Here is a 25,951-nt window from a genome sequence, read left to right on the forward strand (position 1 = left end):
GACCTGAGATAACATTTCCTGAAATTAGAAGTTTGAAAAATAATCTGAGCAGAGCTCAGGGAGACTCCTTTCACACAACCTGCCGTAGCAAATCTGAGGGATCTGGCCTCCCGATGGAGAGTTCTTGAGGGTAATGTTGTCTGTTTGGTTATAGGTCAAGTTTGGTCCTTTTTTTAAAAAAAAGGACATAGAAAGGCTATTAAATTCATAGCCTAGTGCCATTATAGCATATGTTCATTAATGTATTGCTTTATTATAGTACAGTGGGACTCCTACTTCGACTACGGGTAATGATTCAAGCATGTGAATCTATGAAAGATCCAATACTGGAGAATTAGCCACTCTAACTGCAGTCGCTGACATAGTAGAGTAAAGTTTTCCTATATTTTCTAGATGCCTACCCTCTCTATCAGGTGGCATTGAGGTGGGTATAGGCAAATTCTTGAAGCAGTATTGAGCTGCTTGTGTTATTATTGAGTCTGATTTCGGGTGTCCAATCAAATACGCTGGTGAAATTTCTGGAGCCTTATATTTTTATCCAAGCTAGGCAACACAGCTGAGACCGTTGCTGCATTTTCATTAATTTTATGCCTTCCTCCCAAATAAAAATGCACAATAGGGCTGGCCCTGATTGACTTCCTCACAGGCTCTTTAAAATTGTGTAAAAAGCAATCTTTTGTTTTATAGGCATTGGTAATTCAAATTGCTTTGCTGCCCTTTCAATTTGATTGTGAAAACCTCCAATGTCTTGAGGAGGAGAATCCACCGGTTGTGAAGTTGATGGTGTTGCAAGTAGGCAGTCGTCCTATTCATCGGGTGCACCTTGATCATCCTCACTTCACCTTTCTCTCTTTCATCCTCTAAGGGTCTTTGTCATCTGCTAGTGGGACTGCAAGGTTTGATGCAGGTGCCCTTTGTGGTGGGAAATTATGTTGTGTATGCGGGGCAGGAGGTTATACTTGGTGAGAAAGCAGAGATTGCGTTGGCTGAGGAGTCTTTGCGGGTTCTTTGAACCTTTTATAGTCATCCTGCAACATGCTGTGTAAGTTGTTAACTAAAGTCCTTTTTACCTTTCCCTTGCTCTCTTGGATCTGATGATGACTATAGAGTTGGTATTGTTCTATATATTAAATAGGTTTGTCTGCATATTAATGTGCTCTGGGGGAATAATATTGTTCTTCAAACATTCCTGAACTTCCTCTTCTTCCTGATGCTTTACATTTAATTCTGGAGGACCATTACTAATGGTCCAAATGATCTATCGTCATCTCAATCCTCCTGATCCAATAGATGGGTTGGTGGAAGTGGTGAGACTTTACAAGGGGAGGTATGTTGTGGCGTCAGTGAAGTTGGTTGAAAATGTATTTTTTCCTTCATCAACAGTGTGGTAGACGATGTGTCTAACGATGTAATCGGGATTTTTCCATCAATGGTGTTACACTTACTATCTTCTAATGTATCGTTGGTGATTTCCTTGTCAAAGGCGTTGTCGTAGTCACCGAAGTTGTAGATGTCATCGATGTTGTCAACGACATTGTTGTCACAGCTGCCATCATTGATGTCCCTGTCATTGACTGATTCAAAGAAGTTTTTTAGTTGCCGTTAAAGCAGATTTTTTCTTCAAAGGTAATCTCTCTAGCCTTTTATGAGGACTCATGAGATTTTGAAGAATTCTCACTATCCTCCAAAGAAAGTGGGTCGACTTTGGATTTTAGTTTCTGAAGCCATATTCGAAGCCTTACTTCCCCATCTTTCAAAGTATTTGAAGAAAAGGTACAACATATCTGACATTCTATTACCTCATGGGAGGGATGGAGATAGCAGATACATTCCTTGTGAGGATCTTCTGTCTGAGTGGAACCTTTTCTTCCCACATGTTCTGTTCCACAAGGTCTTTTTTTTAGCTGATCCTGACATTCTGAGCAGTGAGGTCTTTCAAGTAGATGTTATGCAGCTTGAGTCCAAATATATATATATATAATACCCTTTCAGGCATAGTGTGACACATAAACTATCCATAAATTGTGCTAGTCTTTAAGCATAGGACTAGCACAGTGCTGTCCATGCCAAGCTGTAAAATGACCTTGCTAAAGAAATGGCATAAGACTCTGTCCCTTTCTATCTCGGCATGGATGGCACTGTGCTAATCTTATGCTCAAATACTTTGATAGAAAAGCTTTGAGGTTAGATTTAGAGTGTCACTGGTGTTAAGGGTGCTCTATATAGGAGCTGCTTTCCACCTAAACTTGAGAACTACCCAGAGATCTCTGTTTCTTTATTATACATATATGTACCTGAGAAGCTGTGGCAAAAACTTAGCAGAGCAGAATTTAGGGGGACTCTAATCACATGACCTGTGGTAGAAAATTTGAAGGAGGGAAGCCTCTGAGGGGAGTGTTCTAAAGGGTACTGCTGCCTGATTGGCTGGATATGGTTCTTATTAAATGTGAATAGGATATTGAAGTAAAAGAATGCTAGCCCTTCTAGACCATGTGTAGCATTATACTGCTTTCTAATTATACTGTAGGACTCCGCTCCTATTTCGATGACAGGAAATGATTCAAGCATGCGAATCTGTTAAAGATCCAATACTGGAGAATATCTGTCTTGTTGTAAAAAAAGAGGGCCCTGTGCATGAATATTAGCCCTTTATATGCACACAACAAGGCTACTGGCCCCTTCTGCCTCTCAAAATCGGGCTGCTAGCCCTCATTGAAAAAATTTAGCTCCTGACTTAAGAGAACTCAAACAGCGCAAGCAGGTGGGCATGGCGGCTCTGAGCAGCAGGAAACCCAATCCTATCCTACAAGTACTGTGGAGACTTTGTCTAACTACCTGAGAACAAGCATTTGCAATGCAATAGGTCTCGCATTTACGTAAGTTTGAGCTATTGGCACTGTAAATGACAATGCCTTTTTTTATGATTTGCTTTTTAAAACATAAATAAAAGGCATTGCCATTTCCGATGCCAATAGCTTAAACTTGCATAAATGCAACACCTATTGCATTGCAAAGGCTTGTTTGCTAAGCTGCTGGAATTTCCTTCTTCTCCTTCCCTATCAACGCCCCCTTACGCCCTCGTGAAGCAGGCGCCTCTGGGAAACACTACCTCAGGGATCGCACAGGCATTTTCCTTTTCCAAAGTTACAAACGACGAACATGCAGAGTTGGACATTTTTGCATTTAGGTCACCTACAATTATTACCTTAGGGGAATCCTCCGAATTACTAATGTCACGGATAAACATGAAGATTGAGCTTACTAGATAATCATACATTTTGCCCGGTGGGATATAGATTGTTGTACACACAAGCACGGCATGCTGTTGTCGTGCTCGTGTTTGATGTAGTCTTGAGCGTAAACCTTGCTTCAGGCTCGTGTCCATTTTCATAGAATGTCGTCATCCGCCACATAATACATTGGAGGTTGGTGTTAACGGTGGGGCACGTGGAGCTTCATTTTTATTGGGGGGTAAGATATATATATATGCTGGTAATGACAGCTGTTGTTATTACTGTCTTGGACTTACCGCTGTCAACACGTCGCGCTGGAAATAAACGTTTGAATGTTTACAATTAACGGACTCTTCCTTATTAGTGACAACCTAGATCCTACATAGAGGTTATCTATCAGAAAACAAGTATTAACATTTTCCACAAGGGAGCAGCAGTCTCTAGTCATTAAATCAGTGTCCGTTCTGTTGGAAACCTCTGTACTATTTGGAAAGATGTTCCCGCACTACTGAATACGCTAAAATGCCAAAGGACATGAGATTGTCATTTTATATAAACCACAAATAATAAATCAAGCAGTGCAATTTGACAATGCACTACGTTAATGCATGAATTAAAGACTTAATATAAAAATAAAAAACAAATACAGTATAATGTGTTCTCAGAGTGTGTAATATATTTAGGAGTCCATAGTTGTGTGTTCGTTTTGTACTTCAAACATTATTAAATCAAATTATAAAGGGTTTTTGTTTAGCTTCACATCCAACCACTTTGTGGCGATATGGTGCTGTGAATTCCAAGTGTGAACCAAAATAAAAGCGTGTGAGAGACAGCAAGAGAAGGAAAAATATAGGAAAACACAAAGTCAAAGAGGGACATGGAGCGATGGTGAGAGACAGTGAGTGAGATAGACAGCAAGAGAAGGAAAAATACAGGAAGAGATAGACAAAGTCAGAACAAGAACAAGCGGCGCGAAACTGAAAGTGATCGCAATCGCGATAAAACATCAAAGCGGCCGAGCGGCCGCGAAAGTGAAAGACTACGAGTGCTTTCAGGCTGCCAAATGGTGCGCGCGCCCGGCACACATGCACAGTAGTTGGCGGCCTGAAAGCACTCGTTTGCACTTCCAAAAGTGCTTACTATAAGTCTCGCCAGAGCAGCGCTAAAGCGCTGTCTCAGGCGAGACCTAAAAACTGCTTTAAATCGGGTCATACAGAAGGGGCAAAAGCTCCCCCTCCCAATGAGAAAATGCCAGGAAGTTGAAGGTGCCTGTGGTTGTGCCTTATCTGAGTGTTCCTGTGGATATCCACACACATTTCCTGACATAGAGCACATGGCGAGTCAAGGCGTATCATGGTACATACACTACATATAGCAAACTGTATACAAAGAAGTGACTATTTCCAAGTGGCTCTGACATCTTTCATATTTCTAATGGGAGAGGTATTCCCTCTCATCTAAAGAACAGGTTTCCAAATACAATACATTTTCACATGCAGGTGTTTCCTCTAGCTTGACAAAAGCTTTCTGTAGATTGGTGCACAATATGTCTCCAAATGAGGCAAACTTCCCTCTAACAAGAACAAATATGTCTCTAGACCCCGAATGCAACATAGGTCCATCTCTTTTTCACCTAATCAAAGTTAACGCCAAATATAGAGCTATTGCGGAGGCGGAAACTCCTTTTGACCTAATCAAAGTTACCGCAGCTTCTCCATTGGTCTAATCAAAGTTACAACCAAACTTAAAACTTCTGTTACCAAAACGCAATATTACTTTTCAAATCCAAACATAAAGGCTTCAGTGCAAAGTGGAAAAAATATCCAGCAATTGAGCAACTGGACTTTTTTAAATTCTGTATCTCACTATTAAGGATAGACATTTGGTACGCCTCTTCCCCAGAAAGACCCCTACAGCGAGAGCATCCCTAACGGCCAGGGCAGATCAGAGTTGCTTTGTAGACCCCGGAGGATGGGGAGCACCCAACACACTCCCACAGGAGAGGGTAGGGACAGAGAGGGTACTAGTGTATACGGGATGCCCCTGCGCACAATGATTGGATAGAGGTGAAGGGACCCTCGGCATTCAAGGGAGACAAATGGGAGACAGCAGTGCGGGCAAGGAGGGAGGGGAGGGACTAAGTTACAAGGTTTGTTAGGCGGGGAGGGGGGGTGCGGGGGGGGGGGGTTGGGGGCGCAGGGCCAGACTAGCACTATCCCTACCGAGCAAGACGGGAGGGGATGCTGGTTACGGAAACGAGAGAAAGTGTATAAACTGTCCACTTGAGATGTAACGAATATGACAAAGGTCCGAATGTAATGTTATGTTGATGTATGCAACTCTGCTTGAACATAAAGGCAATACAGTTTGTTTAAAAAAAAAAAGGATAGACATTTGGTAATACTGCAAGATACAGTGGTGCCCCAGGGAGGTAGCCCAAAAATACCATGCATCACCTGGTGATTCTTACAGGCGCCTCTGGTAACTTTCTGCTGCGGAAGAAAACGTAAATTAGCCAATTTACCAGTGAAAATAATGTTTTCACTGGTTATTCCCCAATTACACCAATCTAAACAATTTTGAAAGTCTGCCAGCAAAAATTACTTGCTTGGCCCTTCCCACTATTGTTACAATCCTAATTCAAAATCAGAGGCTAAGGCCTACTGCCCCAATTACAAACTTGATGGTAGATGAGGTTGTCGTTGCTGAGTTGATAATACCATTACATATCACATTCAGTTCTCTTAATACACAGCATAACAATTGTTAATGTCGGATTTAATTTGTTTCCGGAGACATGTTTTAGAAGTACCATGAGATGCACTGTATTACCAGGAAAGCTTCCACTATTAAATCTCATGATCAACATCAAAGCATTATCCTAATTCAGGGAAACCCAAAAGAGGCACTAAATATCGAATATTTAAGAACCTTAAAGTTTTGGCTTTTTATCAGCAATTTCTCCATGCATTAACAAAACGCATTTCACCCCTATTCTAACAAGTAAATTGTTATTTAAAAGGAGTATCATTAGTATTGCGTACATAATTTTGATCAACACACCACACCACACCAGCACTATAAAATCACGTTTTATTCTGATCAAAACACATATTAATGAAATAATTTTTACAACTAGCAAGGCATAACTATCTAAAATCTACATCTAAAGATCACAATATTTCTTACTATCAGCAAGGTACAACATTAAAGTGCATCACCCTTGGTGCTGGAGCATTCTTACTTAACTCACCATGCCAGGGAAAAATGCTGAATGACCAGATAGTAATATGTAGTATTATCTGTACTCTGTTACACAAATTCCTGATCAGAAGATGCCACACTGTTGAGATCTGATTGCCTCTGGGTTGTCGGGAGGCCTTCCTCTGGGCCTAGTTATTTCAAATATTTCTAAAGGATAACTCAATTCCATCGCGTGGTCATATTTCCGTGCTCTTTGTACCGTCAGCGCATAGTCGGCCTTTTAACTTAAACTCTATTTTTCAGAGCAACACGGCATTAATAAAAAATATGAGGACGCCCTTAATCAATAGGTCTACAGTTTTTAGGTCTCGCCTAAGCCAGCGCATGCGCTGCAAGACATTTAGTATTGGGGTTTTCAAAGTGCTGCCAGACCTCGCGGGCTTAAAGCCTGCGATCACGCGAGCGTGCACGCATGCACGCGTGCAGCCACCATCTGCCTCCCTTCCAGCGCCATGACTGCTGCGCGCGTACCACTCGCGTGCTTACCACAGAGCGCGTCCTCGCGATCACTTTCGCCGCGATCACTTTCGCTTTCACGGCCACGTGGCCAATGCATGTTGACGTTTACTTTGGGATGCGTGTTGCATTCCGTATCGCAGAACGCACAGTACACCTCATTAAGTGTTAAAAGCCTTCAGTATCTCCACATGCCTAATGATGTGCAGCGCACCTAATGTTTTTCCCTTTTTCCACTTACGACACAAAACAATCCTATAATGCGGCAGTGCTCTTCAACCCATTACCTCACTCTCGTCACGTGACTAAGTCCCCAGGTATTTCACAGTCTATCTCACCAAGGTGCGATTTCAGTTGCATTTGCAAAGCAGGGAATTGAAGTTAGTATATTTACACACACGTCGCCGAACGTCCCCGTTGCAGCAGTGTGCGTCCTGTTTCTTTTAAAGTTATGTTCAATATGTTTGTCGAGCAAATCTTTTGAAAATCGTACAAACAACAAACCAATCCAGGAAAAAAAGGGTTTAAGCGACTGACAGTGCAAGTTTACCATAATCCCCTTTTGCACTTGTTTATCTAAATTTAGACTTCAGTATCGATTTAATATTTGTGAAACTGCTTTGCTGGCGCGAGGGCCTGGCACCAATGAGTGCGGGTTATTTGGTTCTCGAGAAGGGACTGTAGCTGGAAACCATCCATCATGCTATATAAAATGAGGCCATGCGGGATCCCACTGCCGCCTGCATTTGCTTGCCAGTGTGACATAACTCTTCTCAGAAGCTTTATTAGCCACCTATTCTAGCAGCCCCTTCAAACTGGCTTCACCTAAAATTGCCGTCTAGCCTCTTAACTACAGACACATTTTCAGACTGCCATTAGGGTATGTTTGAGTCCGTAAAAGTGTCTCATTTCTCCTCCAGTGCTCGTAGTGCCATCCTTTAAATACACTCATTACAATGGAGCCTAGGAAAATGTTATGGCATTTTTTATCTGTTTCTTAATCTTAACCATAAAGTGCACTGAACCCCCAAAAATGTAAAAACTATAATAGTGTAAAGAGTGAAAATTAACGTTCGGTCAGTTCACATTTGTTGTGTTGTTTTATTGAGTCTGGTGGTTTTTAAAATAGCATTACCAGCAATCAATGCACTGTAAATATATAGGGGTAGGATGGGGTAGGATGTGCCTTAAACAATAAAAGTTCCTTACCCCCCCCCCCCCCACCCAGCGACTTGAGACCCTTGCGGGTGAGTAGCACGCTCTATAAACCCCCTGATTGATTGATTGCTTAACTGCGAAAGTGAACCCTTCATTTTCACGTGTACAAATAACAGGTTAACCACAGCCCATTGGTTTTCAACAGCAATGTTGAAAAATAGTTGTTTTCACCAAATTATTGAGAAGCTCAACTCAAAGCCTTTCTTCAAAGCCACAGATATATATATTAATTTGAATTTTGATTTCCTTACAGTTGGACACCAAAGTGATTTCAGCTAAAAAAAATTAGGGGTTCTTCAGAATTAAGGGATCATGTTTAATTCAAAGCTACTTGTTCTAGGAATAAACACTACTTGAGCAGGAAATAAATACAGTTTTTTTAATGCCCAGTCATTGGACTTCAAGCTACCATGACTTGATATTAGATCACAAGCTCAGTTCAAATAAAAACAAGCATTGGCATAGCCAATAGGTCTCGCTTTTGGGATCTTATAAGTATTTAGTTATGCAGCACAATATCCTTACTGCAACAATATTAACTGTTGCATGGCTAAACACTTATAAGGTCCCAAAGGCGAGACCTATTGGCTATGCCAATGCTTGTTAAAGAAGGCGGTGAAAACTTTAATTTTGCCTGTTTATTCTGACCCCGTCTTTCCGTAGTGATGCAGTGTCAGAATTCTCTATGTACAGAATGTAGAAGTTTATGGATAGGAGCTGAGTCCATTAAGAAGGTTAAAGGTATTGGCACTGAGGACACTTTTCGTTTGTCAGTTACTAGAGCCGCAATAGGGCAGTGCTGGAAAGAGTGACATGCTCGCCTGTCCTTACCTGTGCCTTAGCCATCAGATTGCTAACCTCCCGGAACATGTTGGCCACCTCCTGAAATCCCACCGGCAGAAAGCCCGGATAGGCGGCAGCTCTCCAGGCGAGCGGGCAGAAGAGAAGCAGCAGGAGCAACCGGCGTGGCATCCCTGAGGCCGAGCTGGAGAACAGCTGAGGGTACCACGGGCAGTCTGTTCAAGACACACCCAGGCCTGTCAGGAAGCACGGGCTGAGTGAGACACAAAACGAAAGGAGACAGTAAGCACGAGCTGTGCGGGGTTCAAGCACAGTACAGACAGGGAGCAGGGAGGCGCTGGAGAGGGACCGAAGCGAGCAGAGAGCCTTGGCTGCACTGAAAGCTGGGCTTCCCAGATCTGCAGAGCGCTGACTGCACACGGTACAGATCACTCGAGGCTGATAGCAGAGAGCAGGGGGAGGCGAGGAGGAAGTGGGGGAGGGATGCAGAGACGCAGTGCATCCGGCCAAACCTTTCCCTGTGTTTTATTGACCGCACGTCGCTCATTAGCTGAAACCATTCCCACCTCACTGACTGTTCAGTAAGTCTGCATCAACAGTGAGTCTAATGAGCCGAACAGCAATGCAAAGCCCCCGACTACCATCACTCGTGTGACCATCCTTTTTAGGTTCCTTTGCTGGACAGTTTTTTTCCCGATCTCTGCCTTTAGGAGAGTCAGTGGCATGCCACTCGCTGATCCCTGACCCCGTGGCCCTGTCTCCGCTGCTGCTTATTACTGACTAGGCGCACTTGGGATGGGTGCCAGTTACCTGCCCATACTGATCAATGTTCTACCAATGACCACCCCCTCCATTATCATTGTCAATGCCCCTGGGTATCAATGACTGCCCCATCCCTAATACTATGTTGTGACAGGATTACTAGGACACTGCTGTTTATAATCCTCCAGCTGCAGTGTAAAATTCAGGAATCGTGACCTTGAGAGCAATGGGGCACTGGGGATAGGTTCAGTGGGCCTAGGGTTAGGATCAGAGGCCTGGCAAAAAGGAGCATCATATTCTTAATCGTTTTGTTGGCCTTTTCACCAACATGGAAATACATCTACAATGCTTCCTTCACATAACCACTTAACTGATAAATATGTTTTTTTTACATGTTTTATTCAAACACATTTTTTTGTTCACAACTCAATGTTATTGTTGCAAGCCGGTATAAAGTCGGACTCACGCAGTGCACCAGCAGTATACAAGCAATGTTGATGTCAACGTTTTAAAAAATAACGTATCTGTGTTGATGTAGTAAACACCTTAGAAAAGAACTCGTAACAACAAACAATAGTGCCTTAACAATATCGCTGGAAGCATCCAGCGAGCTAGGACATGCAGGTCGAAGCAATGCCGTATACAAGCAAGTAAAGTCTACATCTATATTACTACACAGCACAGTCATCCCAACAACTCTTCGGCATCAGAGGCAGAGGGGGGGAGGCTCTAAATCTAGTCCCCTGTAATCCGCCCACCTCTTCCATATTTTATAGTGTTTCAAGGGGCACCCTCTCGCTGCAAAGACTGGAATCTACAGGCCCATGCAAAAGTCAAGGCCCTTCTTCCATGTTGCAACCGATGGTGGAGACTCACTCTTCCATACCCTGGCAACATCGTGCTTAGCCAGCGTGAGGCCAAGAAAGAGCAAGTGGCGCTTATATCTATTGCCACCCAATCCCTCAGCAATATGAAGCGTAAACAATCGAGTCGAGAGTTGAACATCCCATCCCAGGACCTCTGAGAGGCACGCAGCCACCCCTCTCCAAAACTGCGACAGAGACTCACACTGCCATATTGTGTGAAAGAAAGTACCCTCTGCTGCCTCACAGCGCAAGCAATGAGGAGATGTGATCAGCCCCACCCGCTACAGCCTAAACCTGGTGAAATATACCCGATGCAGATATTTGAATTGAATCAGATGCAAGCGATAGCTGCACCGCGTGGGGCTTCGAGCACCTCCACCCAATCCTTCTCATCAAGGGGTCCCAAGTCCTATTGGCAGGCCTCCCATGTTCTATGTAGTGTGGTGGGGGTATTATTTAATAGCGTGCAATATATTTTGTTATTTTGTGGTCCCCCAAGTCTCCCATAAAGAACTTAGCCTCGATAGGGTTGAAATCAGGTAGGCCATCTTGTTGAGCTAAATATGGGGAAAGGGCATGCCGCAATTGTGGGTATCTATTAAATTGTGTGTGGGGCATACTATATTCTGACCGAAGTTCCTGGAAAGACTTCATGTGCCCACCATGCATGACTGCACTCACTGTCTATTCCAATGGCCTCCCAAGCCCCAAAACCCAGATAACTGCTCCAATTGTGCTAGCTGACCATTGTTCCACAAAGGGGTTTCCTTCGTCAATTTACCCCACCAACCCATCATGTGCAGCACTCGTTTCCATACCTCAAAGACAGTCCTGGTCGCCGGCGGCAGCACATTCAACAGCGGGCCGGAATACAGGACTTTGTGAAGCGACGTGGCCCCCGTCAGCCAGCGCTCCACTGCATACGCGGGGTCCCTCCAGTCTTCGTACCACCAGTCGTTAAGGAATAATATCTGCGGTCCGCATGATATGCCTGAACATCCGGGGTGGCAATGCCTCCACAATAGGTAGATTGAAAACAGGTAATCAAAGCCACACGCACTTTCCCTCCATCCCAAACGAATCAAGCAAGGACTGCGTTAAGCTGCCGGAACCATGTTGGCCGTATAGGAATGGGGTGGTTTTGAAGCTGGTATAGTAGGCGAGGCAAAGATGCCATTTTGAAAATGGCGGATCTGCCAAGAAGGGAAAGAGGAAATGTGACCAAACACAAACCTGGTCTCCCGTCAGCGCCCACAGGGGGCCAGGTTTCTATCCCATGAAATAGATTGAGATGTGGATAAAAACACCCCCCAAGTATTTAAACCATCAGGAACTATGATTACCTCTCGAGACCATGTACCCAACTGATCATCCCCCACGCAAGGGCCGCAATTACGATTTACTTCTGTTCATGTGTAGGCCAGAGCACTCCCCAAATATTTGCATAATCCTTAAAAGTCACGGGCCAGTCCTATCCGGGCGGGTGAGGAAGAACAGCATATCATCCGCGTATAATGCGATGCGGTCAGATACCTCCCGCGACCATTCAAAGCTGTGGAACTGGGCATCAATCCTCACCCACACCGCCAACGTATGTGGAGAGGGGACAAACCTGGCGGGTACCCCCCCCTATAGCAAAGCAGCCCGAGATGGAGTCCGCAACCCTGACCGATGCCGAGATATCAGTAAATAGAAGATGTATAAAGGTTAGCAGGCGGGGGCCAATATTTAAGCGACTAAGTAAAGCAAAGAGGTAAACCCAGCTGAGCGAATCAAAGGCTTTATCCATGACCGCAAGGAGTAGTGCCTCAGGCTCCTCTAGTTTATCCACAGCCGCAATTGCAGTATGCACTCTACGTATATTATGCCGTGTTGCCTGGCCGGGCATAAATCCCACCTGATCAGGGTGAATAAGATCTGGAATGTATAGGACTAGGCGATTTGCGATCACCTTAGGCAAAAGCTTAGCCTCCTCGTTGAGGTGTGAGAACGGTTGATAGGACAAATGCTGTTCTGGCGGTCGGCCTGGTTTGAGGAAAACTACTATTTCCGCATGTCTCAAGTCGTACGGAAGGCTGCAGTTTTCAACTACGGCATTGAGGGCCGCAAGGTATGGCTCTATCAGCTGGGATTGGTTATGTTTGAGAAATTCGCAAGGAAAGCTATTAGGACCTGGCGCCTTGCCAGAATTCATGTCCATTAGGGCTGTTTGCAATTCCACAATTGATAGTGGGGCGTCTAAGACTTCCCACGTTGTGTCGGAGAGAGTCCACGGGGTGAGATCATCAATTAATTTTTATATAGTGTCAGCAGGTAGGGTTTCCCGGGGGGCATACAGGGTGGCGAAGTAAGTGGCGAAGCTAGCCGCTATGTGCAGTGGATCTGTAAGAATCACCCCCGCCGGATCTTGTATAGTCGGGAGAACCTTGGGACGCATTGACTGTTGACAAAACGATGCAGTAGGGCACTCGACTTGTCACTCCACTGATATATCCGGCTGCGAGTCACGAGCCAGGAAAGTCGAGCCTCATCTAATAGTTTTCTGGCATATGTCCGTTGAGCACTAAGCAACTGCCTAGGCACAGCGGCCCCCTCTGACCCCCTACTGCTGCGCTCCAGATCCATCTATCTAGCCTCAGCCTGTAGCAATTTCTCCCAGCACTGTCGATGTCTCGCTGCGCAAAAGGTGATATCTATCCCCGAAGTGTAGGCTTGAAAGCCTCCCATACAGTTATAGGGGATGAAATCGTCCCGACGTTAAATGAAAGGTAGTCAGTGATAGTGGTATGAATATGCTGCCGATATTGCTTATCCTGTTGAAGCCAAGGCGATAGCCGCCAACTAAATGGAGAGTGCCCTGGGCCCAAGACCAGTTGCATAGACACCGAAGAGTGATCTGAAAGGCCCCGCAGCAGTATCTCTGCGGATTTTAATCCATGGGTATGAATTGTTGATATGAATATATAGTCAATGTGATAAAATTACTCAGAGAAGTATTTGTATTCGCGTTCAGTGGGATGCAGCGCCCACCAAGAGACTGTCCAGCCCAGCACCTGAATCATGGGTAGTAATTTAGAATCTCAAGCAGTCGTGGTCACCCTCCACTACGCCATCTGTCCCGTGCCAGGCATAGTACGTCGTTCCAGTCACCACCTACCCCCGTCAATCCCGACGGAATCTCAGTCCACCGTGTTGTCAATCGCTTAACCAGGTTCCAAGCCAGTTTGAAAGTCAACTGAGATAAGTCCGTCTTGTTCCCGATGTCCCCCATTCCAATCAAGCTGAGACAGCGGCAACCTCACGCTCCTTGCTAGAGCGTACGACTCCTTTAAATACCTGGGAGTACAGGTTTACCATTCTGCGGTTGACTTGCTGGATGGTAACTTGGGGAAGGCAATCACTAGTGCCAGGGCGACCCTCCCATTCTGGACTACTCTCCCGCTATCCCCCATGGGCCGGATAGCCATTTCTATGATGCTCTTATATTTATTCACCGTCCTCCCCTACAGACCGCCTCAGAAATTCTTCAACAATCTACGGTCATTGTTGATCTCCTTGATATGGGGCAACTCCAGGGTAAGGGTAGCACTCTCTAAGCTGCACCTCCCTATATCGGAGGGAGGTCTGGGAGCACCAGATTACGAACTATACTATGCAGCCGCGCAGCTTCAATGGCCTATGCGCTGGTTGGCAAAGCAGCATTTAGCTGAACTGGACACTTGGGCAATGGCGCTAGCGCAATCAGACCTGCTTGAATGGCTATCAGGCACCAAAACTCAGCTTCAGAGAACAGAGGGCTGCATACTGCTACTGGCAGCTCGTACTGCCTGGTCGCATTACGTCGTGCCCAGACGTCGCCCTCCACCGTACACCCCAGATCTCCCCAATGAGACGGTACCAGGGTCATACACCTGGTTAAAACGTCCAGAATTGACTGAATGGCAAGCAGCTGGCCTGACAACGTGAGGCGACGTATTTACGGACTCCGCCCTGTGCAACTTTAACACTCTGTCAGACAACTATGGGGTGTCACCAGGAACGTTCCTTCTCTACGCGACACTAACACAACAGGCAACACGAATTTGGGGAGACATTAGCACGGTACCACCAACTTCTGAAACCTTGCAGTCACTACTGATACATGTATCAGGCAGGAAAGCCATTACGGGCATCTATAATTCACTTAGAACGGAAACAGCCCCCGCATTATCCCCATTACGCGAATACTGGACAGTGGTGCTTTCTACTGCAATCACGGACAAGCAATGGCAACAGTGTGTGGGAAACCCCCAAACCATCTCAATGAATGCCAGACTGAAATTCAAGCAATTCAATTTTTTCCATCACACATACTTAACCCCGCACAGGCTGGCACGAATGTATCCAACCTAGGCATCACAAAACGGAATGCACGGCGTAAGAATATTAACAAATGTATTGACCTGGCGCTGGTTTTGGCCAAATATTCTTTGCCATGGCTTGGAAATCCCCAACGGGGCCTTCCACTAGACACTGGCTGAACGCCCTCCGGCGTGCCCTGGTAGCTGAACACAAGACACTGATTTCTCAGCCCCTGCGCCCTATTACTCAGACGCAACCAGTAGATTGGCAGCACTATGTAACTTGTATAGAGCTAGCCTCCGTGATTCTCTTGACCACGGATGATACGGAAGTGGCACTGACGTCACAACCGGACGGTGTAACAGGGACACCCCGCACACCTACACTAAGGATAGGGTGACCAGACGTCCCCGTTTTCCCAGGACGGTCCCCGTTTTTGGGGAAGTGTCCCCGTGTCCCGACACTTTTCTCCAAGTGACTCAAATGTCCCTGTTTTCAAACAGTGTCCCCGTTAAACACAGAAATGTCCCTGTTTTTTATTGTTCCGGTTGAGCATGCGCGCGCATGCTCTCTTTGCACTGTTTACGGCATGTGTCGTCACTGAGGTGAGCGCTGTAGCAAGAAGGGAAATCCTTTGAAGAGAGACATTTTACACGCAGCGCCACCTACGTCATCGTGCCAGCCAAAGTTTCTACTTTGGATAAAACAATATTTCTTCATCCTGTAGCTTGTATTCATAGTCATACAAACTTTTCAGTAGCCCTTATGCATACCGTGCAAGGATTAATGCATTGCTCATTGCATGTTTTATTCATAACCAATTGATGCATGCTTTGTGTTCTCCATATCAAAGCTATGACTTGACCTTTTGACTGACCTTTCAGATCACGGCAAACTGTTTAGCTGGAAAGGACTTAAAGGAGCAGGGTTAACGCCTGTGGGAGAGGCGAGCAGCGCTGCTCGAGCTTTTTGCTCAGGTCTTCACACTATTGCATTATGAGATGATACCAATGGTTAGAGTGCACTATACATACCCCAGTAAGGTAACATGACATCTCAGCAGTGACTACGCAAATGTGGGAGGACAGTGTGGTCGGCCAACCTTTGCCACCCTTAAGACCCTAAGGCAGTAATACCTGGAGAGAAGTTTTTTTTTTGTACATTGGTCCATGGCTGCCATTTGGCAATTTAGCATTCCGCAGTTTACCTCCCATGCTTTTCTGTCATGAGCAACTAAGCAACATTGGTGAGTTGTACTTTATGTGGTGCTGACGTGCAGCTATAGAAACGAGCATTGATAAAGCTAGTAAATCTGGCGTTTGCTAGCCTGTGATGTTTTATTGATTTTTGGCAAATATATGCTATAGTCCTTAAAAGTGTAAATGTAATTAAAAGTACTAATGCTGCTATGTGAAGGAGAGGGTTGCCAATAAAAGACCGCAGATTTGTTGTCTGTAATGCTTCATCTCGGTCTGTGGAGGGAGCTGTAATTGTAGTCCTTTTTCTATGTCTATGACAGCTGTCAAATAGTCCTACTTTTATGTCGATGGTTACTGCAAACCGTAGTCCTACTTCTATGTCTATGACCTGTCCCCGTTTTTTATTTTGAGAATCTGGTCACCCTAACTAAGGAGCGCATGCCAGCAGAGTGCTTGGTTACACATATGCAGACGGGGTGGATTGCTATAGTAGCCCCACACTTTCGGCCTGGCCTGAGCTCACCTATACATAACACGGCAACTGCACTATAAGACTCCTCTCTTATTCTACTCCCCATGCAGTATTCATCATAGCAGGACTCTGGTGCTGCGCACTGTGCACATGAGACACAATCAGCGGCAACATATTTATGGCAATCATAGGAGAGGCACACAAGTTAGGTGGTAATATGTTTTAATTTTATGACATGTTATGTTGCAGCTGTGTACAGTAACATTGGATGGTAACCTTTGTAGTGAAATAATATCGCTTATTGTTTAACTGCAACGTCGAGCACGGCGATTTGCCCCCCCTCCACCTAGTGGGCACAAAAATGCAAAGGGAAATGTACTACAATACGTACTTTAGTATGTCGTATTTCCAGCTGTATGTATGTTTTGTGCATAAAATGAATAAAGATTATTGGAAAAAAACAGGTTCCGATTGAATCAGTGACCTGCTGCTTAAATGTGACTGAAAAAGATACTGATTGTTTTTTCCATCATTTTATTTTGCCTGGTGATCGCGTTCCCCTTGATTTTTGGCTATTCTCATTAATTTAATTATTTTCCCTTTACTTTATTGTTTTTTCTCTGCTTATCTAGTTCTGCCCACTTCGTTCTGCATTCTTCGTTGCCTAATATCTCTCAACCTTCGTGTATTTCCTTTTTTATTTCTCTTTGTGTTGTTTTCTTTTCTGTGCCACCTTCATATCTCGGACCATTTTCTGCAGTTGCATTTAATCCCTTTCTTTCTTTTACCATTTTACTTCCGTTGTTGGTTCTGTTATTCTCTTACTTTTCTTCCACAAAGTCTGTTTCTTGCTCTGCCCCCAATAGAGACGTCTACTCTTCTTTCCTCTTTTACCATCTTTTTACTCTCTTTTCCTCTTCTAATATATTTACTTTCTTGGGCATCATGTTCACACATGTTGGATGTGACATGTTTAATGGATGGGAAGCAGGTTCATTACCCCCAGGTCCCTCCTGTCCTCTCCCCCTTCATACAAACAAGTGAGATAATCTATCTCACCAACGGAAAAAAGAAAGAAGGAATGCTGGTACCAGCCCCCCCCCCCACCTCCCACTGGGAGTACATAACTGTACTCTACCTAGCATTCCTCCTGTTCCTTTTTCTGTCTAGCTACAGTATGAAGGATGTTCAGGAGCCCTAAAGCTCCTGGGGCTTACCTGCTGCTGGGCGGCGGGTGAGTGGCTGTTCTAGTTGACTCCCTCCCTGCTGTGCTTGGGGGATGTCATGTTGACTCCTCTGCCTTCTTTTGGTTTCCATGTACACTTTTTTTCCTGCTGGACTGGTCGCTTTGGCTGTGGAATCTTCGCTGTGCCTCCCGGGTGTAGGAGAGTATGGTCTGCTTCCTATGGTCACCCCCACTTTTTGCTTTTGCTTTACTGGTTTTCGATTTAGATGTGGCTGTGGGCCTGCTAATCAGACCCACAGCCCAGCTGTTCTCTCTCTAAATTCATACTATATACTTTAGGTACATAACCCAATTGGTAAGGATCACCTTATGGGTCCCTGTACAGTGTACCTTAGGTACCCAGGGCATAGGTGTACCCTAAGCCTACCAGGGGCTGCAGCATGTATTATGCCACCACTGGCTGGCCTCCCATCATGACACAACTGGCTTATCACTCAGCTTGGGCAAGGTCGTGTAATCACCCCTTGTTTAGGTATAGTATTCCTATACCTACCTTATATATAGACACATGGGTAACCTGTGGGCCACTCCTATGGCAGGCCTTAACAATCCTGGAGGCAGAATGCTTGGTAAAATGTGAGATGGTGCTCTCGCGTGAGCTGAGCCTGTCTGCAGCTTTCGGAACCATGTCCTTCTAGCTGTTCTATGATATCGCCTACCATATACTCTTAAAGTGCCTTATAATCCTCGCGGTTATGGTAACTATGGTTTGGCTTTATCAAAACATGTCGTGTAAGGTGTCTAACACTTTGGAATACTACCCCCGCACCATTTCTGGTGATGAGGATAGTATTCCCCCTTCTAGAGGGAGAAGACATGTTAAAATCCTACTTACCCGGTTAAAGTTAACCAGAGCCCCAGCATCACAAAATGGATGCTGCTGCCACGGACACAAGTCTGACATCCTTCTGCTGGGAGTCCTTCTAGCGAGGGAGGCTTGGACAATAGGTTTCCTCCCTTGGGAGGTGCTAGCACCACCCCAGACAGGACTTAGTGTATTGGGGCAGGGAGGGATGAAAGAAACGAGACACTGTCTGGGGCACACAAGGTATCCCATGCATAGCCCAGTTCAAACCGGTGCTGGGGCACTCCAGCCCCAGCCCTGGCGCGAAACTGGACAAAGGGAAGGGGGTGTAACCACCCCCCTCCCTGGTCCCACCCATAGGAGGGACCTAGCAGGTAATCCAGCCCCCCAGATTAGTATAAGAGTGGGAGCTGAGTCCCTAGGAATTTAGATTATCCTGAACTGAAACTAGGCACGAAACTCTGGACCTTCGACATTCGACGACAAGAAGACTGAAGAATCTCCCTTGTGGCCAAGGAGTGGCCACCCTGTGCAAACAGGCACCAACAAGCGACCTGCCGTTTGCTTTGCCCAAGTTCTACGAGGAACCGACTGCAGAGCCCGACCAGCGCCTTGACTTTCAGACTTCTCCGACCCTGATCCACATCCACAGCAGAGCTGAGATCCGTGGAGGCTACGAAAGACGTGGGACCGACTACCTGGGAAAATTGGCGAGTAGCTTCCAGCGCAGCTTCTGAGGCATCCTCGAAGTTGTGCTCTGGGGATTGAGAAGACCCAACCCAAGCACCATCTGCACCGAAGATCAGCCCTCCACACTCCACGAGTTCTGCGTGGGGCCCTTCTGCATTTTCCTGCTCGACGCGTCTGCCTGGTTGCTGGCCCGTTGGCTAGTAGCCTCAGTGGCGACGAACCCTTAACTTTCCACCACTGGTTTGGCTCCTCCAGACTGGCTCCCGCTTCCCTGTGAAAGAGAAGCACCTCAGACCTTCCTGGTCTGCACCTGACGCGAATTTTGATTTCCGCGTGGGTTGCCTTTGCGGAGGCTTGTTGACTCCAATCGGGACGTCGACTCCGCCATCAGCAAGATCCTTCGTGGGACAGCTCGTATCCTGGTTCTGGTCATCCTCGACACCTCCTGGTCCACGTGGCTGCAGAGACAAGCTTCAAGACATCACTTGTGTTCTGCACGACATCGCCTGGTTCCTTCCTGGTTCCACCCGGTCACTGGCTAGTGACCCAGACTTTGTCCCCTCTGCTTGCAGGTGTTCTTCCTTCAAGATCCATCCTTGGGTCAACCGGACATCTTCCTTCTGGCCGCCTGCCAGCATCTGTTCTTCAGGCATCCATAGGATCCAGCGTCGGCACCCGACACATCTTCACACCTATGCACCCGTCTCCTGTGGGTGAGGTAACGCGAGTACTCCGGTGCTCCAGTGGATATTGACTATCCAAGTGTCTAAGTCTTTAGTTGCTTCCTCCTAGTTACTTCGGAAGTGTCCTTATTCTTCCTATTTCTAACTACTACATTCCCATTGACTTTAATGGAACCCGCGTGTGTGTCTCCACACTGCACACGCCTCCCGTGGGCCTCCCACTTCCTAACTATTGGTAGGGTAGTGTAGCCCCAGCGATGCCCTAGGCCTACTCCCTGTTCGTGACGTGGTACTTATACCACTTTCTTAGTATATGGTTTGCATGGCCCCCGGGCCTAACTGTATTTTCCTGTGTAACTTAACGTATGCTACTTAAGAAATTGTTTGTACTTAGACCTCTGAACTCATAAAGAGTGCTGAGGGTATATGTTAGAATAAATACATTCTACTTTTATATATACCTGGTGTGGTGTCCTTTTATTTGGTATTCAAGGGATTGTAGTGGTATAACAGCTGGCTTCACATGCCATACAGAGTTTAGCCTAAGACTGCTCTTGTCCATGCTACCACTAGGATAGCTGGTCTATAAGGTTGACTTCACAACCAATCACCATAAGGGTTGTTTGGACTGATACAGGGTGTACACTAGAACTAGTGACATCATATATCAGGCCAACTTCTCACACCGGGTTGCCGGGCACGTCAGGGGCATGGCGGTTCCTGCTTGGTTCCTGCAGCGGCCCTCGGGAGACTGGGGTGCTTCTTTCTGGGCATTGCCTGACTTCAAGGTTGTGGGTGCAGGACGTCAGGCATTCTGGTGCTGTACAGCTGGCGGCTGCGACGCTGGTGGTTGCCAGCTGACGCGTAAGTACCCCACAGCTTTTTTCCTTCTTATTTCTTGCCTTTCTATGTAGTCACTGTGGCATGGTGGTTGGGGTTGCATACTCTTACTCCATAGGTAGCGCCCGCCTGTGACTGCCAAATGCTGTGGGCTTCTGTGGATTGCCTTTGCCTCCAGTGTGGCTGCTGTGATTCGGCTGTGCAGTTCCCGGTGGAACTCCTCTGTGCTGCCCTCTGCTGGGGATTTCCCGTTTCCCTGCTGGTCCTTGAGGAGGCTCTCCTGAGGTTGGCGAATTGTTCAAGAGTTCTTTCTGGTGTATTGTTAGAAGGTGTGGTGTGCTTCTACTCTTTCTGTCTACCGGAACTGTGAACATGGGTAACCATTCAAGGAAGAGCAGGCATGTGGAGGTTTCCTCCTCTTCTTCCTCCGTGTCTTCTTCGTCCTCTCCTTTGCGCTCTGTACGGCGTAAGGAGGGTTGCAAGGCCAAAATTAAACGTTTGATTAAGGTGACCTTGCTGGAGATGGGTGGCGCTCCTCTGTACAAGAGCTCTGGTCGTGTTCCGCCTTTTCCTTCTTCTGACTCGGAGAAGGAGGGGTTGAGGGTGATGAGCTTAAGGGCAAGTAAATTGACAAGGATATGTTGCCGAACTTGTTGAAGCATGTAAAATCTAATATGGGGTTTCCTTGCGATGATACCCCCAGAACTTCTGGGGGTCCCTTGCATCGTCAGTTTCAAAGCTCTGCTGCTGTTGATATTTCGGTCCATCCCTATACCAGTGAGGTTCTTAACTGAGAGTGGAAGGACCCTGATCGCATTATGCTTCCCCAGTTCATGGCCAAACTCTATCCTCTTCAGGATATGGCCAAGGACTTGCCTGACTCCATTCCTATCAATTCTTTTGTGGCCAGTCTGGTGGGTCCTACTTCGTTGGCTGAGGAGGCGGTGGTCAGGGATCCAGTGGATAAGAAGGTGGACTCATCCCTTCGGAAAGTTTATTCTGGTTCCCATCAGGCTCTCAGGGCGGACATTTATGGGACTTATGTTGCTCAGTCGCTTATCTCGGACATCAAGTCTCTTTATGGATCTATGGATGTTTCTACTGACTGTTCGGATCTTCTGGAACATATTGAGAGGTAGGTGGAGTTCCTGTCTGATGTTTCCGCAGTTTTTGAAAGCAAACGCTCACATTCTCACACTCACCACGCATCACGGGGAATCCCAGTTGGACAATCTAGGCTGCCATTTTGCTGAGGGCACGTTCTAGTTGTTGGGGGCATTGTCGCATAAATAATGCGTGCTGTTCGGACGCCAGCGCCATTAGGAGCCAAAAGGTGCTAGTGCCAGTATTCTGGTTTCCCTCTTCTCGTACTGCACATGACTTGTTTTAGAGTGGTTTTAATGTTGTAAATTGTGCTGTATTTTAAAACTATCTCTGCTGCTAATCTGATTTTTTTAAATTGAAAGCGAACGCTCACATTCTTACACTCACCATGCATCACGGGGAATCCTGGTAGGACAATCTACTGCGCCATTTTGCTGAGGGCACGCTCTAGTTGTTGGCGGCATTCTCGCATAAATAATGCGTGCTGGGCGGACGCGCCATAGCCGCACCTAAGGCAAGCCCGTCTGCGCCCGTCAGCGTCCTGGAAGCAGCCAGCGCCAGCCACGCTGACCGTTTCCCGCTGGACCTGCCAGACGGTCGCTTGACCTTTAGCTGTGCTGAACTTCAGACTATTGGCTCTCACATGGATAAGTGTGGGAGACACTGGATGGTTTTGGATAATCTTCACAGCACATGCAATCAATGCAACTTCAGTTTTTGCACTGACTTGGTAGCTAGTGTCCCCTCTAATTCTGCCCCTACAGCTTCCCAGAATGGCCAGTGCATACGAACTGCCCTAATCAATGCCCCGGACATCTTTGAGCTCCTATCGGATGTTCAGCTGGATCTATTATTCATAATCGAGACATTGTTCAATGAGTTCTCGGCCCCAGTTATTGAATCGGCCATCCTAGTGGGGTATAAAATAGCAAGGACAGATCGTAAAGTAGGCAGAGGAGGCGGTGTAGCAGTAGTGTTTAGGGATACTTGGGTTTTCATGCGGGGAGAGACTCAGGGCATCGGGGAAGGCGAGGAACTTGACTTCTCCTTCACCATATCACTCACCTCACATTAGGAGGTTCCCTGGTATATCGTGCCCCTGGTCCATCTGGCGCCTTCTTGAAGGCTCTAGATGAGGTTACTGTGCTGAGGGCCCTGCACTACTCAAACATTTTACTGTTAGGGGACTTCAACATTCATTCAGACTGCGCAGAGGCCAGCGACATGAGGGAGTTATATGACTTGTTGAATTTGGCTCAAGTAACCCAATGGATTAATTGCCCATCTCATAAGGGGGACCACGCCATAGACGTAGTCTGCTCCTATTTCCCTCCATGTGTTCAAGAACCTCTTCCAGTTTTATGGTCCGATCACTTTTTAATTCACTTTTCATGGACTATTCCGGTGCCTTACCCAGCCAAGAAGTCTCCACAAGGCAGACCATCTAAAAAATAGAGCCCGCTGCACTATGCAGAGTCTAGTCTGACACCCGCCCTACTGCTTCCAAGGATTTAGTTGGCGCTGTAGGGAGTTTTAACAAGTGGATCTCACAGGCTGTGGAACATCTTTCCCCACCTCTTGCCAATAAGCGAGTGAGGAACATCCCTTCCAAACCTTGGTACTCTAGCGAGGTCAAGGAGCTAAAGCATTCCTGTAAAAAATTGGAGCACAGCTGGAGACAGCCCTACTGTCCATTGGCTAAAATAGTGTTAAGGAAATCCCAGAAAGAGTACTATGCTGCTATCAAGAAGGCTAAAGGCAACTTTTATACGGAGCGCATTGTTCAGTCCAAAAACAACTCAAAATAAATCTTTTCTATTGTCCAGAGTTTTCTGAATCCTTGCGCGGAACGTACTGCCTTCCCTGCCTCCAACTCTTGCTGTGAGAAGCTGTCGGTTTCTTTATAGATAAGATCCAAATGATTCAGGAAAGTTTTGGGACGAGTATTCTCGGGCAGGCGGGGCTTACTACCCAGAATGCCCCGGTTTCTGATTCAGTCGTCATCTCTTTGACGGGATTTTCACCCATTACCCTGCTGGATTCATTGTCTATTCTCAAATCCCTGAAATCGGGTTCACCAGCTGATCCATGTTTAGCTACGTAGTTAGCAGCAGCTGCTGAGGTGGTCAATCCCGAAGTCAATAATATTATTATGTCGCTTCTGACCGCCACAGTTCCACTCAAGTGGAAACAGGCTAAATTGCTTCCGCTGTTAAAAAAAGCCCTCCAAAATCCTGCTATGTTAGCAAGCTACCGACCCATCACACTCCTCCCGGCGGTGGCGAAAGTGTGTGAGAAAGCAGTATAAGAGACATCCGGTGCCCTCCACCCAGCCCAGTCGTGATTTAGCGCCACATACAGTACAGAGACTGCCCTTGTCGGAGGCCATTAGAGAATGTTTGGATGCAGGCGGCAGGGCGGCCTTGATTTTACTGGATCTCTCTGCCGCCTTCGACACGGTGCCCCATCGTCAACCTTTGTCCCGTCTCTCTTACATTGGAATGTCTGGTTCAGCTTGGGATTGGATTAAATCATTTTTAGAGGACAGAACACAGCAGGTATGGCTGCCCTCGTTATCCTTGACCCCAAGAAAGGTGACCATGGGAGTTCCGCAAAGCTCCACTCTGAGTCCCCTTCTCGTCAATGTATACATCACGCCTCTAATCTATCTGGCGGAGGAGCTGGGAGCTAAGATCATAGCCTATGCTGATGACACTTGGCTCCTCTTTACGTGGAAGGAAAAAGATCTGTCCCCGGACTTAGCCAAAAATTGTCTTTCAGCTGTTTTTAGCTGGCTCGCTAGGGCTCAGCTCAATTGCAATGAGGACAAGTCTGAGGTTCTTTTATATGGGTCTTTTCCTCCCCATTTCAGGGACGACCTTTGGCCGGCAGACTATCCCAGGCCGAACTCAACGGGCAGTCCGGTGTAGAATCTAGAGGTCTGGTCTAGTGAGGACCGCCGATTCTCAACGCAGATTAAAAAACTGGCCGGAGTGTGCTTTGGCACACTGAAATCACTGAGAAAATTCCTACCATTGCTGCCCAGATCGGCTAAGGAAATGGTGACTCGTGCCCTTATTTTGTCACGTATTGATTATGCTAATGCTTTATATATCGGCCTTCCCGGATACCAGCTGAAAAAGCTGCAAACAATTCAAAACGCGGCAGCAAGAGTGTTACTTGACATCCCTGGCAGATCAAGTACAAAGCAACATCTCCGGGACTTGCATTGGCTCCCTGTGGTGCAACGCGTTCTGTTCAAGGCCCTCACCTTTGCCCATGGCACCATATATAAATCCGGTCCGCCATATCTTAGGAGACGCTTTGACTTCTATATGCCCCAAAGACAACTGCGATCAGCCACACAATGCCTTGCAATCATCCCCTGTTTTTGCCGTGTTCGAACGGGGGGTAGCTCTCTTTCTTTTAAGGCGGCCAAAGCTTGGAATGCCCTTCCATATGAACTGCGAAACAATCAGGATCTCAGGCTGCTCAAAAAGCAGTTAAAGACCTTGCTTTTTATATAATCTTACAGCTCCTCCTAAAGCCTTATCCCTTGTCTCCTGTAGATGGCTCTCGCACCGGGACACTCTTGAGTATCGGTGCGCCTTATAAATGCTGCATAACATAACATAACATGTTTCCTTCGACGCAGTGAGAGCGTCAGCCCTCTCTGGGGAGGCTTGTGTGGCGGCTCGCCACAGTTTGGTTCTGCAGGACTGGAAAACGGATTCGGCCCAGAAGACCTCTGCCCTTCGGTTGCCCTTTCAGGGTACTATGATGTTTGGGGAGGAGTTGGAGGGCAAACTGCATCGTCTTTTTAAGGAGAAGGAGCATTCCTCCTCGTTTAAACAATCGTCCTCTGTGGCAGTTTTTTCTAAACCCAAGTCCTTCTTCCATCCCCCCTCTCGTAGGCAGTTTTCTCGTGGTCGGGGACGTTTTTCTTATGGTAAAGGTCGGAACAAGAAGGC

At 46.5% G+C, this 25,951-nt stretch overlaps 1 protein-coding gene and 1 long non-coding RNA gene across 3 annotated transcripts in view; one reads left to right on the forward strand and one right to left on the reverse strand.

The window, feature by feature from the left end:
* Positions 1-9,399, reverse strand: part of LOC146809490 (dickkopf-related protein 3-like) — a 1,194,695-nt gene extending 1,185,296 nt beyond the window's left edge. Inside the window, exon 1 of the mRNA XM_085616337.1 lies at positions 9,003-9,399. Within this exon, the coding sequence (XP_085472463.1) occupies positions 9,003-9,143 (141 nt within the window). The 5' untranslated portion in view covers positions 9,144-9,399. The remainder of the gene's footprint in view (positions 1-9,002) is intronic.
* The window catches only part of LOC146809494 (uncharacterized), a 481,565-nt gene that overhangs the window by 351,605 nt on the left and 104,009 nt on the right, over positions 1-25,951 (forward strand). The gene's annotated exons all lie outside the window — the stretch shown is intronic.

Source organism: Triturus cristatus, chromosome 7 (assembly GCF_964204655.1).
Source record: "Triturus cristatus chromosome 7, aTriCri1.1, whole genome shotgun sequence".
In the NCBI taxonomy this organism is placed as follows: domain Eukaryota; kingdom Metazoa; phylum Chordata; class Amphibia; order Caudata; family Salamandridae; genus Triturus; species Triturus cristatus.